This window comes from Glycine soja, chromosome 6, assembly GCF_004193775.1.
Source record: "Glycine soja cultivar W05 chromosome 6, ASM419377v2, whole genome shotgun sequence".
Taxonomy (NCBI): domain Eukaryota; kingdom Viridiplantae; phylum Streptophyta; class Magnoliopsida; order Fabales; family Fabaceae; genus Glycine; species Glycine soja.
Genome location: NC_041007.1, coordinates 47988974 through 48012528, shown reverse-complemented (window position 1 = coordinate 48012528; position 23555 = coordinate 47988974). Strand labels below are relative to the sequence as shown.

The 23555-nt window shown below is 32.0% G+C and overlaps 1 protein-coding gene and 1 pseudogene across 1 annotated transcript; both read right to left on the bottom strand.

The window, feature by feature from the left end:
• Window positions 1-10872: 10872 nt before the first annotated feature.
• Window positions 10873-15493, bottom strand: LOC114417420 (annotated as a pseudogene).
• Window positions 15494-16532: 1039 nt separating this feature from the next.
• LOC114417421 (acid beta-fructofuranosidase 1, vacuolar-like) lies at window positions 16533-22084 on the bottom strand. Its single transcript, XM_028382624.1, has 7 exons — window positions 21428-22084; window positions 21168-21176; window positions 18734-19590; window positions 18019-18180; window positions 17304-17530; window positions 17129-17216; window positions 16533-16899 (listed from the first exon to the last, which is right to left on the bottom strand). Exons 1-7 carry the CDS (start codon window positions 21819-21821, stop codon window positions 16696-16698), a joined length of 1941 nt encoding a protein of 646 aa, XP_028238425.1. The 5' UTR covers window positions 21822-22084; the 3' UTR covers window positions 16533-16695.
• Window positions 22085-23555: the final 1471 nt, after the last annotated feature.

Below are 23555 nucleotides of genomic sequence, written 5' to 3'. Positions count from 1 at the left end.
TTAAAAATAAACAAAAACGTGTTTTCAAATCTAATAATGTTTTTTAAGTAGATAATTAATTGAGGTGATACATATTTAATTCCTTTTAAAAAAATCAATTCAAAATGTATATATGGAAAGAAAATCCAATCATAATAAAAACTTATTTTAAGCCTATGATCCTGATTCAAATAAAATTATCATCATTTGTAAATTATATATGTTTGGTTTTTATTTTTTGTTTTCATCTTTGAAAACTATTTTTATTTTTAAAAGATTAGAATTTTGAAAGCATGCATGATTTAATTTTTTGTTTTCTGTTTTCAGAAAATAAAAACACTGAAAAATTTATTATTTTCATTTTCTAATCGTTCTGAATTGAAAACACTCCAAACAAAATTTTATTATTTTCATTTTCTAATCGTTTCCTATTTTCATTTTTATTAAAAATATTTTCAAAAATCTAACCAAACATATTTTTATCAGCATCCTATTTTCAAACCAAACACCTCTAATAATGCTAGATATGAATTCAGAAATTTGCTGCTTTAAAATGAGTTGTTACTGGCTACTGCCTGTGACCGAGCGGAAAACGTACTGTGATGACGGAAACGGTTGGCCAAGTCAGCAACCACTCACGTTCTCAATTTCAATGCCCCAGTTTTAACGTTTTTTGGATATTACGCGTTCTGAGAAAAAGGGTCCAGATTCCTACATGCATAACCTCAGAATCTAAATGTAGCCATATATTTAATGTATTCATCTCTCTCTATAGAGTATGTTTCCTTTTTCAGAGCACTGCCATTCTTTATTTTTATGTGTTTATTTGAGGTAATTTTGCTTGAATCAACCTTATTATGAATGGAAAATTCTCAATTAAATAGAATTTCGGATACAAGCTTTTTTAAATGAAAAAAAATATATAATTCATTCTAAAAAAATCACACTTTTATCAACTAGTTTTTTTAGAAACTAATATCAATAAAATCAATAAATATTACATAAAAGTTAAATTGGTTGAACTAGTTAAGCAATAGTTGTTTATTTAGTGTGTTTGGATACAAATAAGAATTTTGGGGCAAAAAATCATGATATAACCGTGAATTCAAAGAAACAAGTGAGTTGTTGTGGGTTTAAGATGAGGTTTATCATGATTTTTTTTCATGATGTTGTCACCCCAAACACGCACTTAAGCAACACATTATCAAGTCATATGCTCAAAAAAAAATTGTTAAGTAACGCTACTTAATGTAAAGACAAATATCACAAAAATATTTGAATTGTAATTTTAAAATGATTGTAAGTATGTTTTAAAACTATCTTCTGATTTAACTTTGTCAAATTGAAAACAAAGTTTTCACAAATAGATATGATGAGATAATAACAACATATTTTGTTAGAACACTTTTTGAAATCCAAAATCAAATTCAAATTCTTTGTCAGTTAAAATAAAAGAGAAAAAGATTAAGATGCAGAGAGTTTTATATTGATTTATTTCTATTACTGAGACTACATCAAATTCTTGACACCCCACCAAGTTTCTCTAACTTTAATTAAAGTTACAAGTATTTTTCACGATCACTAACTCTTACAAATCGAGTTTATCCCAAGCTTAAAATATACTTTGTATTCTTTGTCCTAACAAGTCACTAGTGGCTCTAAACAAATCACGAGATTTGTTGATATTGGTTTACTCACTAACTAGTTCTAAACATCTTAGAAATGATTATACAAATGAAACACTTAATTTTTCTCTTAGGATATACAAAGTATTTTGAGAGCTTTACAACTTAAGAAATTGTAGAGAAAGAGCTCAAAGAAGAGGGAAAAACAAGTTTCAAATATTAGCCCACTGGTTTGTGTCTTCTTTTCTTCAAAGTTTTTCTTATTTATAGGCAGTCTTCTGGAAAGTGTTTGTTGTCTCTAAATGACTTTTTTTTCTTGGTTCAGAGCTTGTGTTTGACGATGTGTCCATTAGTGCATTAAATGCACATTCCCTCTATGCTAAAACACCACTCTTTAGCTTTCTTGAACCACACTTCAACATAAGTCAATGTGCTTTTGCTTAGAGCAATTTTGTTCACAGTAAGTGTACCAGGACATGTATTTTAAGATGAAGAGATGTTGTTCTTTTAAGACTTAATTATTGTCTTACTTCCTTGACCTTTGACAATTCCTAAGAAGAATATTTCAAGACATTTCCTGCAAAACAAGTCTTAGACACAAAGTATTTAATGAACTCTTAAATTCTTTCCCAAAAATTAACATTTGTGTGCTTCCGTCTGATCTTTCATATGCAAATGATGGCATATAAGACACGTCTTTTAAACATTACAATTATTTGTATCTAATCAAAATTATTGAGGATCCTAATTAGTCTTATGACTCAAAAATATTTTCCCTTTTTGATGATGCCAAACAAATACCAAGCTTTAAAGATGTGGAACAAATCTTGAGACATATATCAGAGCAAAACATATTTTCAGACAAAATATATGAGACAAAGGATTTAAAATCTGAAGAACATCTAATTTTACTCATAAAATATTTTCACATCAAGATGATATGCTTTGAGTACATGAATAAAATAAATCAACAAGAGAAAAATAGATTACTCCCCTTGAGATTGGTGTCTTCTCTTGATCTGTTCCCTCTTAGATGATGCAAACATGTTCAACTTTTACAATATCTTCTCCCTCTTTTGAATGGTGATCATCAAAAGCTCTTTGGGAGCTCGTCATCAAAAGAATCTGAGTAAGAGTCTAAAACAAAATTGATTGGAGAAGGTAGAAGGGATGAAGTCTTGGGTCTTGGAGGGTAGTAACTAGTTGCTTTCTTGTAGAAGAAGTCAATCACCAGATACTGCCTCTTGTCAACAGAGAACATTTTTTTGTCCTCAAGAGCCTGCTTCATAACTTCTCTTATCCTTAACAACTTGGCCTCAAGTGTTGCTACATACTCCTGAGAGAGTTAGGGCACAAAGGGTTGAATGCTCAACTTAGGATTTTCTTCAATGATAGGTCGCTTCAGAAGCATGAAGAAGAACCTTGAATATGGCAGATGGACAATGAAGGAATAGTCTTTATCAGACTCAACATAGAATTCCTTTTTCCATGGTCTGATCTATTGAAATAAGTCTCTGTGGTGAAACATGTGTGCTAAATGGTCAGGTAGCAACAATCAATCTCCCTTTGAACTTTGTTTGCAGGAGGCTTTTAATCAGGTTTCAATCCTGAGCAATGTCCCTTGGTTCATAATCGTCTTAGAATGCACACCAATCTAAGACAATTATGACCCAAAAACCGTAGTAGAATGTTGGACATTCTAAGGCAGTTTCTGGGACATAATCGTCTTAGAATGATGTGCATTTTAAGATGGTCGCACAACCATCGTCGTAGAGTCTTCGATATTCTATGACGACCACTTCAACGATGGGTGATAACCGACGTAGAAAGGCATTTTCTAGTAGTGCATAGCATACCAATCCAGATTTGTGTGTTTTCCCTTCCTCTCGATGGCTTCAATCTCATGCTTGAAAGTGTGACCATGATGAACCCTAATGTATTTAGTTAGGGGTGCATCCTCGTCCTCTTCTATTAACAACTCTTTCCTTTTTTGTAGTAGTTAGGGAATCTGTTGGTCAACAACTATCTTGAAGAGAGTGTTAGGAGTGACTATGCATGAGAACCTTGTGCTAAGCATGAATGACAACGTAACGTTCAAATGCTCCAACCATCTAATATGCATCTGATCTTCTCTCTGCCTTAAGTTAGAGTTGAAGTATAACGTCTCCCGCTCAGTAAAATTTGAGCTTTCTTCATGTGCCTCCAAAGCAACATCTTCAAAGAAAGTATCCCAGTTGTATAGCAATCCCAAAGAAGAACTAGTATTTTAGTATATATATATATATATATATATATATATATATATATATATATATATATATATATATATATATTGTTGGTCATGACTTTTGAAATTTGTTAAAGCAAAACATTCAAGCTATAAGTTAGTTAAAAGATGAAATTTAACCGAAAGCAAAAAAATTAACTAATAACTTAAAGTTTTTAAGATAATTTATTAAATTATAAATGCTAAGTAAAATTATTGGTTAAAGTTATTATTAAATAACACAAATAGACATATTTATATTTTATTTTATATAAATTTTAATTTTATCTATTTATAAAAATATATTTTGTGGTATTTATAGTTTTATTATTTTTTTAATTTTAAAATTTTGTAATTTTTTTTGTTATAGATCAGTTATTTTAATATATTGTTTTATATTGCGTATTCTACTATTCATCTTATAATATATCTTAAAATACTTTTAACTTTAAAATAAAGTAAAAATAATATACTTTTAAGCATACATCACACTTTTATTATATTAATTAGTATAATGATTAAAATAAATAATATAACATAAAAATATTTTTAAAAAATAATTATACCATCTATCTATATCAATATTTAAAAAATTCTTCAATTTTATAATTGACTTTTGAGATTATTCATCAATTTTTTTATTTTACTTTTATTAATAGATCATGTCATGTACCAACAATGGTTACTTCAAGTGGAAGAGGTTTGGACTCTCAAAAGCATGTGGTATATTCCTTTGAGGCTGGTTAAATTCATATTGTCGAAATTTTCTAAATAATTTATTTAAACCTATTAAAAATCAATTAACCTTGATAAATTTTTTTAGTATCCATAATATTAGTGGAGAGGATCCACCAACTTTCTAGATAACTAATTTATGCTAAAAAATCTAACTGAGTGATTTTTTTTTCATTCAATCATATTTTTTCACTCACGACTCATCCTAAATCATTGCTTAATCAAGAAAAATGAGTTAAACATGACTCAAGACCATTAACTTCTAGATAACTTTGGTCAATTTAAACTTAAATATTTTCTATACCTATTCCAAACTTACTCCTACCTACTCCTAAATTATCAACGGACAACGGTTAATTTTTTCGACAATAACTGAAATTTCTTATTTATATCTGCCAACCTTAAAGGAATCAAATTAAAATAATAAAATTTGGTTTGTGTCACCCCATATTATTGCATATTAGAATTGAAATTACATTGAAGGCGTACCCAAAAAAAAGCAGGACTTATGTTTTGTCAATGAAACAGTAGAACTTTAGCTTGGCTCCTTCAAAACCAGCCTTGGCCTGCCAATTCTTTTCCAATTAGACTTCCCAACCTTCCTTCCAAGTCATCAAAAAGTGAATTAAACAACGGATTCAAATAAAACTGAGTTTAATAGTTATACGTAAAATAATTTTATATTATTATTTAATCATAAAGTAATTATTATAAAAATTAATATATAATTATTTATACTTTCGATGTATAATTTATTTTTCCAATAAAATTTTACAATCTCTAGGAGTACTCCATCACTTGGTACACAAACCCTTCATCATGGTACCCCCATCAAAAAGTGAATTAAACAATGGATTCGAATAAGGCCCTCTTCTGTTTATGATTCAATATAAAATGTTATAGCCCATCTAGAAAGACGAACAATTGCCCAGATTATTATACTTTCCATTGCTTTTTCTTGTTTCAATAAATTGACTTTCATATATCCCACTTCCTTTTAATTTACTTAAACATAGGTGTCAGATTGCTTGCCACACTTTTTCTTTTTAAAGTATTTTTCTCCCGTTATTATTATTATTTTTTTCCGTTTCCCACAATATGTGCAATATTCATCGTGTCTCTGACTTAGAACCAACCAAAGAGTCAATTAAGTAGCTCGATCCGTTCATTTTCGTCCAACATGATAAGGGAAAGCCACTTACTGTAACAAGCAACATAAACCGGCCATTGATTTAAGGTGGCTTCTAGAAAAGCTTGAAAAATTAGTTCAAACAATTTTTAGTTTGTTCCAATAATAAATTTCAAGATCATGTTTACTGTATAATTTGTATTAAATACTGTAATCACCTAATATTATTCAAATACTCCCTTAGAGCAAGGAGCAAGTTACTTATTTCTTGGCTGAAAAAAGTTACTTATTTCTGTTTTTTAAATACTAAGTCGTCGAATCTAATCTATTTCTAAAAATAATTTCAATTTTTTGAAATCAAATTGCGTTATCTTTCATTTCATAGGGGACAATTTTAACATTAAAGTTCTTTATCTATGTATTTAACATACAGTTACACATCTATAAAACAAACTAGAGGTTACATGTCAAGTTAAAATAATTCAACATAGTTTGATTCATGTGATCAGTGATATAATATTTTATTTTATTTTATTTCTTGTGTAGTAGTTATATACAATATTTTGCAATATATATTTGTATACTTAACTGAAGTGATATAATATTTGCCTTAAAAAAACATTTGTATTTGGATAATACGCAATCATATTTCCGATTAAGGTGGATTCATACAGAGTGCGGGTTTTGCGCCAATATCACGCATTAACTTAGGGCATTTAGCCAAGTGCATTTCACTGTCAAGTTAATGTGCGCGTGAGAATGTGTGCAATAACATCTGAGTGACAATGATTAATGAACGAAAACAAAGAGTAATGTTAATTATTTATTTTTGAATATTAGAGTAATGTTAATTGGCCACCAAGTTATGATGATAAATTTTGGTTTGTTGAAATTCCTTACAACAAAAAGTGGGATATAGAGAATCACTTACATGTAACTCCAATTGTGGGATATAGAGCATACCCAAACTAAAAAAGAGAGGTACAGAACATTTAACACAAGGAACTTGATCTTTCTACATTTGGTTTCAGAGCATCGAAGCGATCTTAATAAATCAGAAAAAGAAGAAATGCAAAATACAACAATAGTTGTTAAAAACTCTGACAAATAATGCAAGCTTGAAGAGTGATAAAAACACATTTTCTAATATATTCTTTTTTGAACACACTTTTTTTTATTATAATTTATTAGAAATTATAAAATTAGTAAATAAAATCAGTAAATAAGATATGCGACCCACAAATTTTTATGATTTTTTTTTATAAATTTCAACCAATAAAAGAATATGTTTTAACATTTCTTATGCAAGCTTTTCATTTTCTCTGGAACAAGCGAACTTACAATATTTTTTTACATATCATGCGTTGAAAAAATTTATACACAGTGACAGGGTCATTCCATAGAGTTGGACTTCTCAAAAGCTTGAACTCCTTGCTTTTTTAATTAACATCAAGTATAGAATTGTCCACTAATTTTTTTTTTCAGTAGTGTTTTGGAGATATGCCATCCAACTTGAGGGGCATATTACAGTTAGCTGACACTTGATAAATGAACAATTCTGTCTAGTGTATTAACATATTAATACAGAGTTTGTTAATTTTTAGATAGTTCTCTGTTCAGTTAGTTATATGTTAATAACTGTTTTGACAGCTGTTCTGTTAAAAGAGAATTTGATAAATGAATTTTGTATTAATTATTGAAATCAATCGTACAATGGTTTTCCTTTGCTTTAGGAAAAAAAAGTACAAGATATGAAACAAGTGTTATTTTGACAAGGTGTTTGGATAGGCACTAATCTTTCTGATTACAATTTGGTTCTGTTTGGAAGAATTGTTTTGGACTTCTGAATTGACTTCTTTTAGGATGGATTGTTGTTACATGCTGCTTCATCAAGAAGTTCTGGAAATTGTGAGGAATGCTATTTGACTAAATTATTTTCATCTGAGCATTTGAAAAAAAAACCCCATGAGTTTTACTAAATGACAAATTTGAGTAACTCATGGAGTTTAAAATATTCAACAAGGACAATACTCCACATTGATCCATTAAGCTGGAATAGCTCATGAGCTTAAAGTGAGTTGAGTCTGAGCCATGGAAAAGAACTTGATTTCTTACAAAATTAAAGCTTAATTAAGCTAGGTTTAGACTGACTTCAAGCCTTAAATGCTACTATATGGCAAATAAACAGAGAGGGACGATGAGAAAAGAAAAGAAAAAAAAATCCATACAGCCATATAATACTAACATAGCTATTTTAGCGAGATCATGTGCAATTGCAACAGTATTCCTAGAATCCTAGACCCATATGATATTTCAAAAAGTACGCCTAGATCACTTGCAAAGAGAAGATAAGCCATTTGCTTACCATTACACTAAATGTAAAATTGTAAAACAACATAATCTTTAAGCAGCAGTTTGCAATTATTGATCCCAAAAGAACCTAAAAGATAGCCATCAGAAGGCACCTAGAAGGCTAGAACTAATGTAGAAACATATATAGCTACAGAAAGCCACCTTTCTTCCTACCATCCCTCCACATAGCATGAATAAATGGACCAAGTTATTGAAGCTGAGGTTGCATATTTATATATTTGAAAATAATCTTGTTAGATAGTTACTTCTAATAATAAAACAGTATTAGAAGTATATTGGAAGGATACAACGTCAAAGGCCATGGCTGAAAAATGAGGTGAATTTCTTACACATGAGATGCCAAAGTAGAAATTATATCTTTAAAGATTTAACATCTACACAACTCATGTGGTGCTAACTGTCTTTTGTTTTTTCGAGTGTAGTATTCTCCGTGGAAAATAAGAGTCTACAAGAGAAAGTGTTAGGACTATGAGGAAGGGAGACTTAGTGACTATAATTAGGATATTGATTAGTTAGTTAGTTAGAGAGATTTATTAGATATAAATAGGGGAAGAAGGATTTGAGAGAGAAACATCTTATCATTTGTAGATTGAGCATTAACTCTTTGTGAAAGGAGAAATCTTTTGTGATGAAGAAACCTTTGAAGGAGAGTTTTCTCTCCTATTTTCTGTTCTTTTCTTACTAGTCTATAAAATCCTTTCTTTTCTTTCTCATTTAATTTCAATTCTTGGCTCCTATCAGAAAGTGAAGGAGTTACCGGGGGATTTGAATAAGGTATCAACCAAGAAAAAAATGCAGTCAAAGGCAATGCAGACATACAAAAAGAATAAATAAATGCATGCATCATGCTAAACGAATATCCAAATCCCTCAGTAAATGAAGAAATAGGTTAGCTTTAGCGCTAATTCCAAGCATACAAGCCTGTACCTTGGAATTAAAAATGAGATTCTACATCAATGTCAGGTATAGAATAGATAAGGCTTTCCAAATCTATGTGAAAAGTACTTAAACATGTGTGAGAAAACACAAACAGAATTTTCAATATAAATAGAACAAATGATATCATGCATTAGCGCCTAAAAATATTTACATGATACTCTTGTTTTCACCTATCCTGTATTCATCTCCTACTAATATATAAAGTAAAAGCACCAATAGTCAACCAGTAAAACAAGCAAACGCTGAAAAGAGAAAAAAAGAAGTCAGATTCCTATTCTGAGATGGATGAGTGTAGAACAAAGATTGCAAAGAGGTTTTTTGAGATCTTGAACATGTCCAATGGATTACACAAATTAAGCCTAATAGAGAAGGAAGTTTTGGAGCAAATGAAATTAACACTAATTGAAGAAGAAATAACTCAAGTTTTGATCTTTCTTACACTATCTTTAAGATGTTTTAATTGTGAGCCTTGGCGCAATGATAAGGTCACTCTTGTGACCTGGAGATTATTTACTTTGAAACAACCTCTCAGCTGTGATTCCAGAGACAAGGCTGTGTGCACTGGCCTTTTATCTTTTATCTTTCTGATTGCAAATTGGTTTGTTTGCTGGAAGAATTATTGTGGATTTCTGTATTAACTTCTTTTAGGATGGATTGTTGTTACATGCTGCTTCATCAAGAAGTTCTGGAAATTATGAGGAATGCTATTTGACTAAATTATTTTCAACTGAACATTTGAAAAAAAAAACCCACAAATTTTACTAAATTACAAATTTGAGTAACTCATTGAATTTAAATTATTCAATAAGAACAAGGCTCCAGATTGATCCATTAAGCTTGAATAGCTCATGAGCTTAAAACTAGTTGAGTCTGAGCCATGGAAAAGAACTTGATTTCTTATAAAGTTGAGCTTAAGCTAGGTCTAGACTCACTTCAAGCCTTAACTGCTACATAGAGACAGAGGATAAGAAGAAGAAAAAAATCCATACAGCCATATAATACTAACATATCTATTTGAGCGAGATCATGTGCAATTGCAACAATATTCCTTGACCTAGATGATATTTCAAGAAGTATGCCTAGATCACTTGCAAATTGGAAATTACCAAAAAAAAAATGATTACTTGCAAATTGGTAAGTCATTTGCTTACCATTACGCAAGTAAAGTTGTAAAACAACATTATCTTTAAGCAGTAATTTGCAATTATGCATCCCAAAAGAACCTAAAAGAGAGCCATCAGAAGGCACCTAGAACTAATGTTGAAATTTATATAGATACAGAAAGCCATGCACCTTTCTTCCTACCATCCCTCCGCATGGCATGAATAATTTGAAAATAATCTTGTTAGATTGGAAAGTGATATTGCAGAAGAAGTTACTTCTCCTGATAAAACAGTATTAGGATGAAGAAAATAATCCAATAAGCTTACATATTGGAAGGGTATAACTTCAAAGGCCATGACTGAAAAATGAGCTGAATTTCTTACGCATGAGATGCCAAAGTGGAAAGATTTAAAATCTACACAACTCATAATATTTTGCATGGAAAATAAGATTCTACATCAAGAGAAAGTGAAGGAGTTATGGGGATTTGAATAAGGTATCAACCAAGAAAACAAATGCAGCCAAAAGCAAAGCAGAAATACAAAATGAATAAATGTGTGCATCATGCTAAAAGTATAGCCAAATCCCTCAGTAAACAAAGAAATAAGTTAGCTTTAGCACTAATTCCAAGCATACAAGCCTGCACCTTGGGTGATACAATAGCTGTGTTATTAAAAATGGGATTCTATAACAATGTCAGGTATAGAATAGATAAGGCTTTCCAAATCTTCGTGAAGAGTACTTAAACATGTGTGAAAAAAATACAGAATTTTCAATATACAGAGAACATATAATCTCATGCTTTAGCCTAAAATCTTGCATGATACTCTTGTTTTCACCTATTCTGTATTCATCCCCAGCTTCATTGCTTGCCAGCAACAAAAAATCCCCGTTTTCAGACATGCACAATGGGAATTGCTGATAAAAATTATTAAAGATTTGAAGACCATCACAACTAACATTCAGCAAAAAAGTCCAAGACTCTACAATTCCAAACTCCTTTGTTTTCCAAATAGAAATATGTGTTTCCTCCCTATATTGAAGAAGACATAAACAGCCCCTCTTACTTTGTGATAAATATATGTATTTTACATTTAATCCTTACACATTTCCTATTTTAAACAGATATTTAACAGTTATTCAACATAATTTTTTTTTTCATAATTCTAACTTCTGCAAAATATGTCATATACATCTCTTTACCAACATAACAGATGGTCAACATCTAGTTAGTTATTAAACACCTAGATCCACGTAGCACTAGAGAATCATGTAGAAGTTTCATGATAGTTCTTAAGACTCGGCATCACTACCCTATAATGACTTTTTCAATATGAGCAATCTTTCCCCTGTCTATGCCTTCTGGTTTCTGGCAACTCTGTTTGAGCAACAGACAGTTCCAAATTTCCAAATATGAAATGGATATGGGAAGACCCTCCTCTGGTAAGCATTGGAGGCTGGGGCAGTCTTCAAGAAGCAACCTTTCGAGAGATGAGAGGTGGCAGAGACCCTTGTAGTCCAGTTTTTTAAGATCTGAACTATCAAAGATCCACAGAGAAGTAGAGAGAGTGGCAGCAAACCTTCATCAGGGAAAGACTCCACATCCAGTTTACCAATATTTAAGGTTTCCAGTGAAGAATTGTCTCTCAAAGCTCCTTTCAGAGAAGTGATCAGTTTGAAACAATTATGGAGATACATCTCTTTAAGATTTGATGGCAATCCTCCGTGAGGGAATGACTCAAGTTTTGGACAATCTGCTATCAGTAGCTCGTCAAGAGATGGAAGGAGGATGTGCATGCGTTCGGGCAAAGATTCTAATTGAGGGCACTCCCAAATTTCCAACTCCTTGAGATTATTATGTGTGTGCCTATGTGAAATCCTCTGTAGACTAAGACACCCGCTGAGATGAAGTTTACTGAGTGTTGGGAAGAAATCTAGCGGAAAGATCGTTAGAGAGTCACAGCCGTCAATGATCATCAATGATATAAAGAAATCATGGCAACCACTCATGGGAATATTCATATTTGGGCAAGAAATAACATACAAGCGTTCAAGAGAAGAAGTAAGAGATATCATTTGCCTAATCAATTCAAGGAACCATGCTTCCGTGCTGTTTTCAAAAATGCACTGGCAGTTGCCCTTTATAGAAAGATGTTGAAGAGGTGGAAAAGCACCAGTCACAACTTGACATTCCCATTTTTCCCATTCTTTCATATCGGAAAACTTCAATGTTTCCAAGGATGTAAACGAAGAAGAGCTGCTCCCATAAAAATCAGCATCAATACCCATAATCCTGTCAAACCTTTCAATCGTAAGTTCCTTGAGTGATGGCAAAAGTCCAAGGGAAGGCAAACATTGGCAAGATTGACAGTTTTTCAAACTTAAGGACACCACATTCCATAATGAATTATCGGATAACCAACTTGGAAATTGCATACCACCATAGTTCTTAATTGACAACTTCTCCAAGTGTTTCGAAGGTTGTAGATTTTCAATTACAATTACATCCCTTTCTTTTGTTGAATCATCAGTGTTCTGGTCCCCAATCCCATCCCATTTTAACTTTAGCTCCACAAGATGTGCTTTATTTTTCAAATCCACAGCTGATGCATCGGAGGGACTCTCAATATTTTGTAGCTCACCAATTGATAGCCTTCCATGGAGATTTAGTTCTCCTTAACTGCTGAATATTTAGCTCCTTACTTTTGCCAACATCAAACGAACTCATCAATACTTGAAGATTCTTCGGTTTTCCCAAATGCGCTGATACCTTTCTAACGCCAGTATTTATAAATTCAAGGCAACGCAAATTATTGAGTTTATGCAAATTCGATGGCAGCTCCTTCAAATGTGCACAATGATTCAGCTTTAGTATTTGCAAGTTGTAGAGTGAACATGTTGATTCAGGTAGTTTTTCTATGTTAGTATGGGAAAGGTCTAATGAACAGAGATGTTTAAGATTGGCTACAGAGTCAGGCACCTCTGTTAGGTTAGAATAGCAATACAGAGATAAGACCCATAAGAACTGGAACTTGGAGAACAACTCGTCTATTGACATCTTGCAATGCCAACAACGGTAATAAAAATCACTGCACACAGTTGTTGACATAAATGTATGTAGCCTTCTTGTATCATATAAAGTTCCAAACCCATTAAAACATTGAACATGACTGATTGCAAGTGAAAAATGACGAGTTGATTTTGGAATATCTTTTGCTTGATCAGCTTCCAACTTGAAACAAATGTCCCCACAAACATATTTTGCCAAATCGTTGAGAAGGTCATGCATGATAAAAACATGTTTTGTATCTGGTGCTTGATTGTTGAAAGAAGGACCTTGATAATAGATCATTGAAGTACTGTTCACCAACTTCTTCTAGACTCTTACTCTGTTGAGGGCATTGTAGAAATTTTTAAGCCATCCTGAACTGAATTAAACACTCCTTGTCAAACTCATAATCTTTGGGAAATAAGGCACAGTATGCAAAACATCTTTTGAGATGAGAAGGAAGGTGGTGATAGCTCAATGTAAAGCAGGGACAATGTCACTATCCTCTAATTCCCACATCTCACTTTGCAATACACTTTTCCATTCCGAAACAGATTTGCGGTGTAATAGACTTCCCATTGTTTTCAAGGCTAGAGGAAGCCCTTTACATTTTTCAACAATCTTCATTCCAATCTCCTTGCAGTCTGGATCTGGTTGAGAATTATCATCCCGGAATGCATGTTCAGCCAACAACTGCCTGCAATAATCTTCTTGTAATTGCTTCAGGTGGTGTTCTTTTGACCGCATGGTAGAAGCAACTTTCTTACTGCGTGTTGTGATGAGAATCTTACTTCCCTGAGCCCCAAAATCAAGAGCTTTCTGCACTTCCTCCCATTTAGATTGGCATTCATTCCAAACGTCATCTAAAACAAGGAGAAATCTCTTTCCGGGCAATTTTTCTTTCAGCCTTGCATGAACCATTTCTAGCTCTCTACTATCATCAGCTGAGTTAGTAATTGTATCAAGAATTGCTCTTGAAACCTTGAAATCATCAAATTCATCTGAAACACAGACCCAAGCTTTGATATCAAATATACCCTCTATCCCTGAGTGGTGGTATACATGTTGGGCAAGCATGGTCTTACCCAACCCACCCAGGCCCACAATAGAAAGTATAGATAGCTGGTTACAATTGTGAGTGTCAGATATCATCCGGTTAAGGATAATTTCTTTGTCATCATCTCTGCCATAAAAAACACTTTCACTAAGAAAAGATGTTGATGGCGATTTATGTGACAGTTCACCACCCAATCCTGATCCAACCCCAACACCACTAGCATTTTTCAAACCTAGATCACCCTTTTGGTTTGAGAGAAATTCTAGGCTGTCAAGGAGTTGTTCCATCCTTGATTTAATGTCCTTGTCAAAGGATCTAACATGAGATTTGAAGAAGTTCAGTACCTTGCAAGTATAGGTTTGAGATTCAGATTCAGCATCCACTTTGCATTTGGAGAGTTCATAGTCTATGTCATCCAAGAGATCCTCTGCATCAAGCACAGCAACCTTGACAGCAACAAGCCATGATTTCACATGTTGATCTCTGAACTGCTTTTGTTCTGCATGGTGAGCCAGAGCATCGATGGATAGCAGCTTGATTTTCAACTTGCTCGAGAGCGTCTCATCGAGTTTTCTTCGATGAAAGGAGTCCAGAACTTGATAAGAAGTCAGCCTGTCAAATTCAACCTGAAGGAAAGCAGAAAGAAGAGCGCCACCAACGAATTCTAATGCCATGGTAGGAATAAGGGAGTGGAGTAATTTGAAGTGCAGCTTATGCCAATCAATGATTCAGTGCAGTGCAATGTATGAATGATGGATTTACTTTAAGGTTGGTGAACATCTTTTTCTTTGATAGTTACTCAACCAATAACTACTGTATCTTTACAAAAACACAAACTTTAACAGCTGTATTACATCATGAATGAGTGCTATAATTCTGCTGATGGTGTCTTTTTGACAACACAATGTATTCCCTTCTCTTTTGTTTTTTCTTTTTCATTTCAATCTCTTTTTTCTCTCCCTAGCCTTCCTCTTTTTTTCTTCTTCTTAAATTTATTTAGTGATTGCAAATCTCAGAAGATAATTATTTTATAGCAAACGCATTTGGGTGCTGTGGGACTAATTTTCTACCCTTCCCTTTTTGTTAATTGACTTGCGAATCTACCTTGTTTTGATATATCAATCCATTTTTTAATTTCCTATAGGTATCCTCCTTCAAAGGTATTTTTGTTTGAAATATTGTTAGATACTAAATGCAGATACATCTCCCGACAAGGAGGAGTTCGCTAGATCCAATTCCTAATACATAGTACATCTATTAATTTAAGTCACATGTTATAAAATGTGGTGTTATAGCGAGATCTTAACTTGATTGAAGAAGTTAACAACAATGTCCCTTCTAGGTGGTTCTCATGCACTGTGAAGAGGAAAGTCAACAGTGGCAAACAAACCAAATATTGGCATGACCATGAGTGGATCATCTACTCTGAAGCTTGGTTTCGGTGGAATTATTTCTTTTAAAGCAAAGTGCAATTACTATAAATAATCGAAAGCTTGAAACTGGACCGCAAGTCATGATCCAGCAAGCAAATAAATACTGCAAAATCATTCATATATGCGCAGTGATAAAAATGAACATCAGATACGCTTATCACAGAGTCGTTCCCAAGAAGTTACTGGTCTGACTTTATGTTTGTGTTTTTCCCCGGATAATTTCTGATTGCAGCAGAAACACAACAAAGATACCAACGGAATTAATCACATCAGAATCACCTCTACACAAATATATAATCCCAGCAGAAACAAAATCCGTAGCTTTTATATTGTTTGAGCCCCTAAACAAGTTAGCTTAAAGTAGTTTAAATATTTTGCTGTCTTTATTTTTTTAATTTTAATTTTAATTTTACATGGCACTGTGGCATTTGATTCCTCCCTTGCCAATGGAAGTGGTTATATTTGTTGTTCAGACTAAGAAGCTATTTTCAGCTGAGTTATTGTTTGATTTGCTTAATTATTGTTCCTGTTGTAGCTTGAACAAATACAATGCAGAGTTAATAATGCTGAGAGAGAAGCAAAGTTGCTAAACTGAACAACTGAAACATCTTATATAAGGATCAGCTTGATGAGGTTTGGGTGTCTGATTAGCTACTAGTTGGATTTTATTATTCCTTTAAGAATGTCCTGTGAACAACTCTGCAATATGAAATTTGATTCTGCAATTCATATATATGGACCTTTTTCCGGTAGATTAATGTATTGTACTTGCTTTGTAACAGCCGTCCCTTGGTTTTCTTTTAAATAAATAAATGATAAAAATAAGATTAACAAGTTGAAGGATTATTGAACCAAAATTCATCAACTTCATGAATGCTTGTTGCTCTCTATATATATGGCAATAGCAATACATGAATTATTCATAATAATAAACAAACAAAAAAAAAGAGGAATATAGCTGAGTAGGATGCAAATTAAAAAGTACATCGTATAGTTTAAACACTCCTTATTGACTTTGATCAAAGGGAAAGGGGCGTATAAAAGCAGAGCTCAATTGCCAAATCTTTAGGGTGGCCTTAATGTTTATGCCAGTTGCATTGTTGAATAGAAATAATCTTGCAGCTCCATATATTGCTTCCGTTGGGTAAACTCTACTTGTGATCACAGTTCTCCCTCCTTGAGCAAAGCTCTCAATAATTGAATGGTCAACCTAATCATATTGGAAAGTTAATTCACAAAAAATCTATATATTAATTGAAACCAAGTAAACTTAATTTGTTTCACCCCCTTGACTATATATTAGTATGCATTCCTTATTGTAGAAACTAATTAAATTTAGTGAGAAAAAAATACAAGCAAAAATAAGTAAGGTAACCCTATATACTTAAAGTGAGCAAGTACAAGTATATATATACATGAAGTATTTTATTCACACTTACCAACACCCTCATTGATAATTTTTCATCACTAAGGACTGGAACTTTGCTTCCATAAATTGGCTTTGCAACATCAGCAGCCTTGGATGATCTACATCATATCCAATAACTCATTACTCATGACTACATTTCTTCTTTAAAGGAAGAAATTTTTTTATTACCAAATGCAAATTCCTACCTTGTTTCATCAACACAAAAAAAAGTGGTTGAACTACCAAGGGTAGTATTAGAAAGGCGAAAATAAATTGGGGTTTGTTCTGAAAGTGTGTCATCTGCAATGGCTAAAAGACCAAATGGTCCAAAAGCACTTCTGTTTGTGGCACCACCACTTCCACAACCTATGTTGTTCTTGCCAATGCTTTTGGATTCCAATGTTTCAATCTCAAATTCAGCAAACATGTCCAACTGTGAATGTTTTTGGGAAATGAAAAAGGAGTTGTTGATTAGTACAATTATTGAGAGACAATGCAACAAAAATATTTGAATAACTTAAATATAATTATATATATATACAAACCTGTATGAAGGGCTTACTTCAGTTGATTGAATAGAATGTATAAGTGTTGTAAATTCTTTGACACCATATTCAATTTCTACGGATAAAAAAAATATAAAATTATTATTCTTTTAGTCTTTAAACTTATTTAAAAAATTATTTTTAATCCTTAAACTTTTTTATTTATTTTTAATCCTTTAACTATTTTTTGTCCTGACTTTAGTCCCTTAAAAGGAATAAAACTAAGAACGAAAAAAAAATTAAAGAACTAGAAGTAAGAATAAAAAACGTTAAAGGACTAAAAACATATATAATAAAAAGTTCAGAAACTAAAAACATAAATTCAAAAAAATTTAAATACGAAAAAGATAGTTTATCCAAAAATATATAGACAAACCTGTGTTGCTAGGCTTATGTTCAGTGGCACAACAGATCCAGGCTTAACCACCACTCCTTCAAATTCATCACTGCTTAGTCTTAAGCTTTCTACTTCCTCTACTGGCCACAGAAGCAAATTAGTCCCAGTCTTGCTGTCAAACAGCACTGTTCTCGGAATTGTCTAATAGAACAAAAAATGTCAGCAAGTTTTAAATTCACACAAACTCATCAATTAGTAAACTCATACATGTAAAAATAGAAAACCTTTCTTCTATCCAACATTTTTCCATGTGAATTTCAGACTTGACAAATAGAATTGTGGTATCAAATTGATGTTTTGCATCATCTTCTTTGCATTATTTATGCTAGTTTGCATCACCTAAAATATGGCTTGTAATATATATTAAAAAGGTTAAATCACATTGATATTTTTAATATTGATGAAATTAAATTAATTTGTGAAAACATGATGCAAAAAAAGAGAATATGCATGAGTTTCATAGAAAGGAAAAAAAAAGGCAGATAAACCAAATTTATTTAATTTTTAAAAAGTATTAGAACTTAATTAGCTCAACAAAAATTTAGAAAATTAAAATCACATAGTCCAAATTTAAATAACAAAAATTACTCTAACTTAATTAGTTGAATAAAGTATGTGAGTATTGTAAATCCCCTAAACATAATTAATTTTTACGGATAAAAAAAAGTACTATTAAGCTTAGAAAAATCCATACCTGAAGAGAAGCCCAACCCTTTCTCAAGTCATCACTTTCTGTATCCGTTTCATTAATCCAACCCCACAGGATCCTCCTCTCTTTCTCTGGATCATAGAAAGTCTTTGAAGCATAGTATCTCCCATAGTCCAAAACCAACCCAATACCCACATCCTCAAGTGGGTTATCGGGCACCCATGTATCATTTTCAATAAAATAGGTCCCAAGTGCATAATGATCCACCCTTGTTTCATCCATGCTAGCCTTTAGCACATGCTTAACATTTGGCTCATTTTCTGATGTATCCAAACCCCTTGACCCGCTTATTGAAACTGGGTAAAAGTCCACACACTCCCACATACCCGTACCCGGAACCGCATGTAAGTAGTGATCATTGGACTCAAAATTGACAAAATCTGTGGTTGTGTAAACCAATGAAATGCCTTTTTTTCCTTTCTTTGACCCAATTGCGACCCTCCACTTTCCATCCGGCCCGATCCAACCCGTGGTTGGGTCACGAAAATCCTTCGGGCCGATACCGGGTGGGGGCACTAGGACCGGGTTACCCGCATACTTGACCCAATCAAGGAGAAGGGGATCAGATAGATTGGCAGGGTATGCAAGGTTTTGCACTTGCACATATTCATTGGTGTCACCTGTGTAGAGTATTATGATTTTGCCACCTGGAAGAATCGTGGCGGACCCGGTCCATACACCGTTGATATCGTACCACGTGTCAGGTCCCATGGCAATGGGAAGGTAGAACCAGTGAATCATGTCCCTTGATACAGCATGACCCCATGAAATGTTGCCCCATATAGCTGAATCAGGATTATATTGGTAAAATAAATGGTACCACCCCATGTGAAACAATGGACCTGCAATCATAGGATACAATCCAATTTAATGACAATTTTTTTGGCCTTTCAATCTAGCTAACATTTAACCCTAATCATTGGAGAAACAAAGACACCAAGAACTATTTTGATGTAAGGATCAAACTAAAAAACAAAGAACTATTTGCTGTTTGCTGTTACCTAAGTTTACATGTCATAGCATAACCTTTACATGTACTAGTCTAACAAGATTCGGTTGTTTTCTAGCCAAACTTTGAATACACTCAAGAGGGTTGCCACTTGCCTATTCCTTTACTATTTCAGAGAGTAATAAAATTGAAAACATTTTCATTGTTTCCATCATGGAAGATCAGCCCAAAGAACTAGTCCAAATTGCTCAATCTAGATTGAGAGAGAGAGATGTTAAAAAGGCGCATCAAATTTGTGGCCTTGTTTAAAATTAAAACTAGAGTTTAATAGATATGGTGTAAAAAAAATATTCTATTAACCAATTATATTGTTCAAGAATAAATAGAATTGTTCTAATTTAACAAATCCCTCTTGCCAAAAGAATAATCTATTTTAGTTAAACTAAAAATGTCGTTCTTTCATAATTAAAAAATAGTAGCAAGATAATTATTAAGGTTTTTTAAATATTATTCTTAAAAAAAAACCACTTTAATTAATAAACTACGTAAATTTTTTATGTCATACTTTGTTAGATGAATTATTGAAATACATTTTTAAGGAATGCCAAGAACAAAAGGGATTAAGGAAAACTCAGGAATCATCTATAGAGAAACATTGCATCGTTGCATATAATTGGCAGAGTTGAGGGTTAGAGACGATCTTCACGCCGGAGAAACATTTCAATGTCCAATAATTTATCATACAGTTCATTAAAACGTATGATTGGACCTAAACCATTAAGTGTGGTGTATTAAATAACACATTGTATTATGGTCCAAATAAATAATAAAGTGTATATTAAATAATTACCTAAGTGTGTGGATGACAAGGTCCAGGTCATCAATAAGGTGACCAATCGAAAAGCCTTGTAGGATAGTTACAACTACAAGGATTGCTTTGAACATTTATGTACTATAGAAAGAAATGAATATGTTGGTATTTTTGGTTATATGGTTACTCTGAATATATGAGAAAGTGGATCTACACCTTTTTATATTAAAGAGAATAATGGGATTACTTATCTACTTTATATTAATAATTCAGATTTTTCATTTATGCAAAATTAGTGTTTATAATTTTTTTAAAAATAGTGTATTTAATGTTTAAAACAGTAATAAGATTTCGCTTATCTAAAGTAATTAACTCGCTCTAAAGAATAAAATAAGTAATCTCATATACACTTATTAAAAAACTAATATTCCATATTTAGTATACGTATATAATAACTCATAAATATGTTATCACTAGTTGATTTTCTCGTTAATTACTAATTATTTACTTGTTAAAATATCACTCCAGAAAAGTCAAATCCAAACAACAAATGTTACTTTTTTTTCTATTTCAATAAACAATTAATAAAGTAAAGTTAGAGAATATTAAAAAAAAAGATCAACGGAAAATAAAATTCACAGATAAAAATAAAAACTTACCATCAGGATCTGAAGCCAATTCAACCAGACATCATCAGCACGAAACAGGAACACCAGTGGGTCAACGAGACATTGTTGATTAGCCTCTTAATTAACAGCATCATTAAAATAAACCAAAAAATGAAGAAAAAACAAAATTGGAATAAAGTGTGATTTGAAAAATTAATGATGGACCAAAATCTCACCTACCATTCCGTGCAAAGCAACTACAAAACATAAATTTAATTAATTTTGACGCGTGAAAAAAAATACACACTTACCATTCATCCAATTATTTTGTGGTTGAAAATGAAAAGCTGTTCTTTGCCAAGAAAACATGGCGTTGGTCCAATTATATGAAACTTTGTGGAAAAGGGGTGGGTTGGACTTGGCTGAAACCCCTTGAGCCGCTCCTCTAGGCAATTCTTGCTTAGAGATGTTAGAAAAAAGGGTAATTTCTATGTTGCTATTCTCCAAATTTTCCATGTAGTTTTGGCCCTGAATCATGATCAATGCAACCAATGACACTAGAAAAACAATGGAAAGAAGTATCACAAAGATACCCCTTGATGGTCTATGACTAATATTGTTCACTCTTGATGGATGGTTCAGCAAGGGAGTTTGTAGAGCATGATCAAGATGAGGGGTTGTAGTGTGAGAAGGATTGGCCTCCATGTTGTGGCTAAGCTATGGTGGGTTTGGTAGAGGACTTTGGGGTTTGTGATTAAAATGAAAAAACGATTATAAGGCTAATTTATATATGAGGAGATGGAAAATGGTAGATGTAGAGATGGGAGTAGAGCAAATCATGGGGCATGCGGGAGTTGGATTGGAATGGTGGTTCCAATAGGATTGGAAGAGGAGACAAAATGGAAAGTAAATGAAAATACATGTTTTGGAGGATATATAGAAGGTACCATTTGATGATTTTGATCATAAGAGAGACCCAGAAAATAGAACAGATGTGTTGTTTTACCCCTTTTATTTACTTTTACACCTTTATAGATGTGAGAAATTATTCAAGATATTATTTCAATTAAGTATTTTTTTATAGATTACATATATTATTCATGGAACACAATCCTAAGAATGACACTATGAATTATGAAATTTTTCCTTTGAGTTTTTAACAAACTCATCATTTAGGTTCATTATGTGACTAATTCTTAGTCACATTTTAAATTTTTTATCATCCTTAGAAAATAAGAATGTATTATACAATAATCAAACTTAAATTTTTTTCCCACAAATTCAACGAGACTTGTCTACTAAACTATACTTGTTGGGTAAAATACATTGTTTTTTAAATATATGATCCATTTTATTTTATTTTCACATACAATAAATATTAAATAAAATTCCTGCATTATACTTCGTGTTGTTCAAATTAATATTAGATAAAATTCATGTAAACAATACTTTTTTTATACCATCATATTGTATGTTTAAATGGAATTGAATTTAGATTTTTTTAATTAATATTTAAGTTTGAGTCTTATAAATAAAAAAATATATATAATTGGTTTAGTAAATAATAAAAAGTCCATAGATATATGTCATACTTGTAACATGGTAATCCAAAAAAATATGAATTTTTTTATTAAAAATGAATATGTTTAATGCTCTCAATTTAAAAGTAAAATTTATTTAAAGGCATTAAAAATGTTTGTTAGATATTTAATATTTACTAATTTATGTTGTTTAATAACAAGCGTCAGGAATTTTTGTATTAAATCAAATAAATATTTTCCTTTTTAATTATATAGTGAAAACATTTTTCATTTCCTTAATTTCTTTTATTAATATTTAATTTTCTTTTAAGTAGCATTATATATGTTGATAAAGAAACCAGAGATCATAGAAATTTATTTTCCATCTATTTTTTATTTGTGTCCAAAAAACTTGATTACAAAGGTGAAAATAAACTTTGTATGTTATCACTCTCATCACTACACCTTACATGGCGGTTGTGAAGTCCAAAGCCCTTATGTTTTTTATTATAAAAAATCTTTTGAAGAAAAATTGCAAGCTTTTGAGTTAAAGGCTGCTTATAAATTTGATTAAGTGTATTAAGAAAGACGCTTTCAGTAAAAAAAATTAGAATTTAAGTGAATTCAGTAAAGTAATAATCAAATAAGAAAGCTAACAAACTTGAAGCGTGAAAGCCCTAAAAGGATTTAGATGTTGTTTGGTTGCATATTGAAATGAACTTAGAAAGGTCAATGAATGAAGAATAATGTTTCATCAACTGAAAGGAATCATTCATTGCTCAAGAACAAGAAGAATATTGTTCTTAATAGACAATTATGAGTAATCATGAATAGAACTGTTAAAATTGGATGGACTATTAAATATTAGGCCCAAAACATATTAAGTTAAATTGAGTCCGACCCAGTAAACCAAACCAGC

Excerpts from the sequence above, each read along its gene's own strand:
- LOC114417421 (XM_028382624.1), bottom strand. The coding sequence starts at position 21,821 with ATGGAGGCCAATCCTTCTCACACTACAACCCCTCATCTTGATCATGCT. Across the intron at positions 17,531-18,018 it reads ACATAAGCCTAGCAACACAG|TTGGACATGTTTGCTGAATT; the intron begins GTTTGTCTATAT and ends AAACATTCACAG. Across the intron at positions 17,217-17,303 it reads TTTTGTGTTGATGAAACAAG|ATCATCCAAGGCTGCTGATG; the intron begins GTAGGAATTTGC and ends GATATGATGTAG.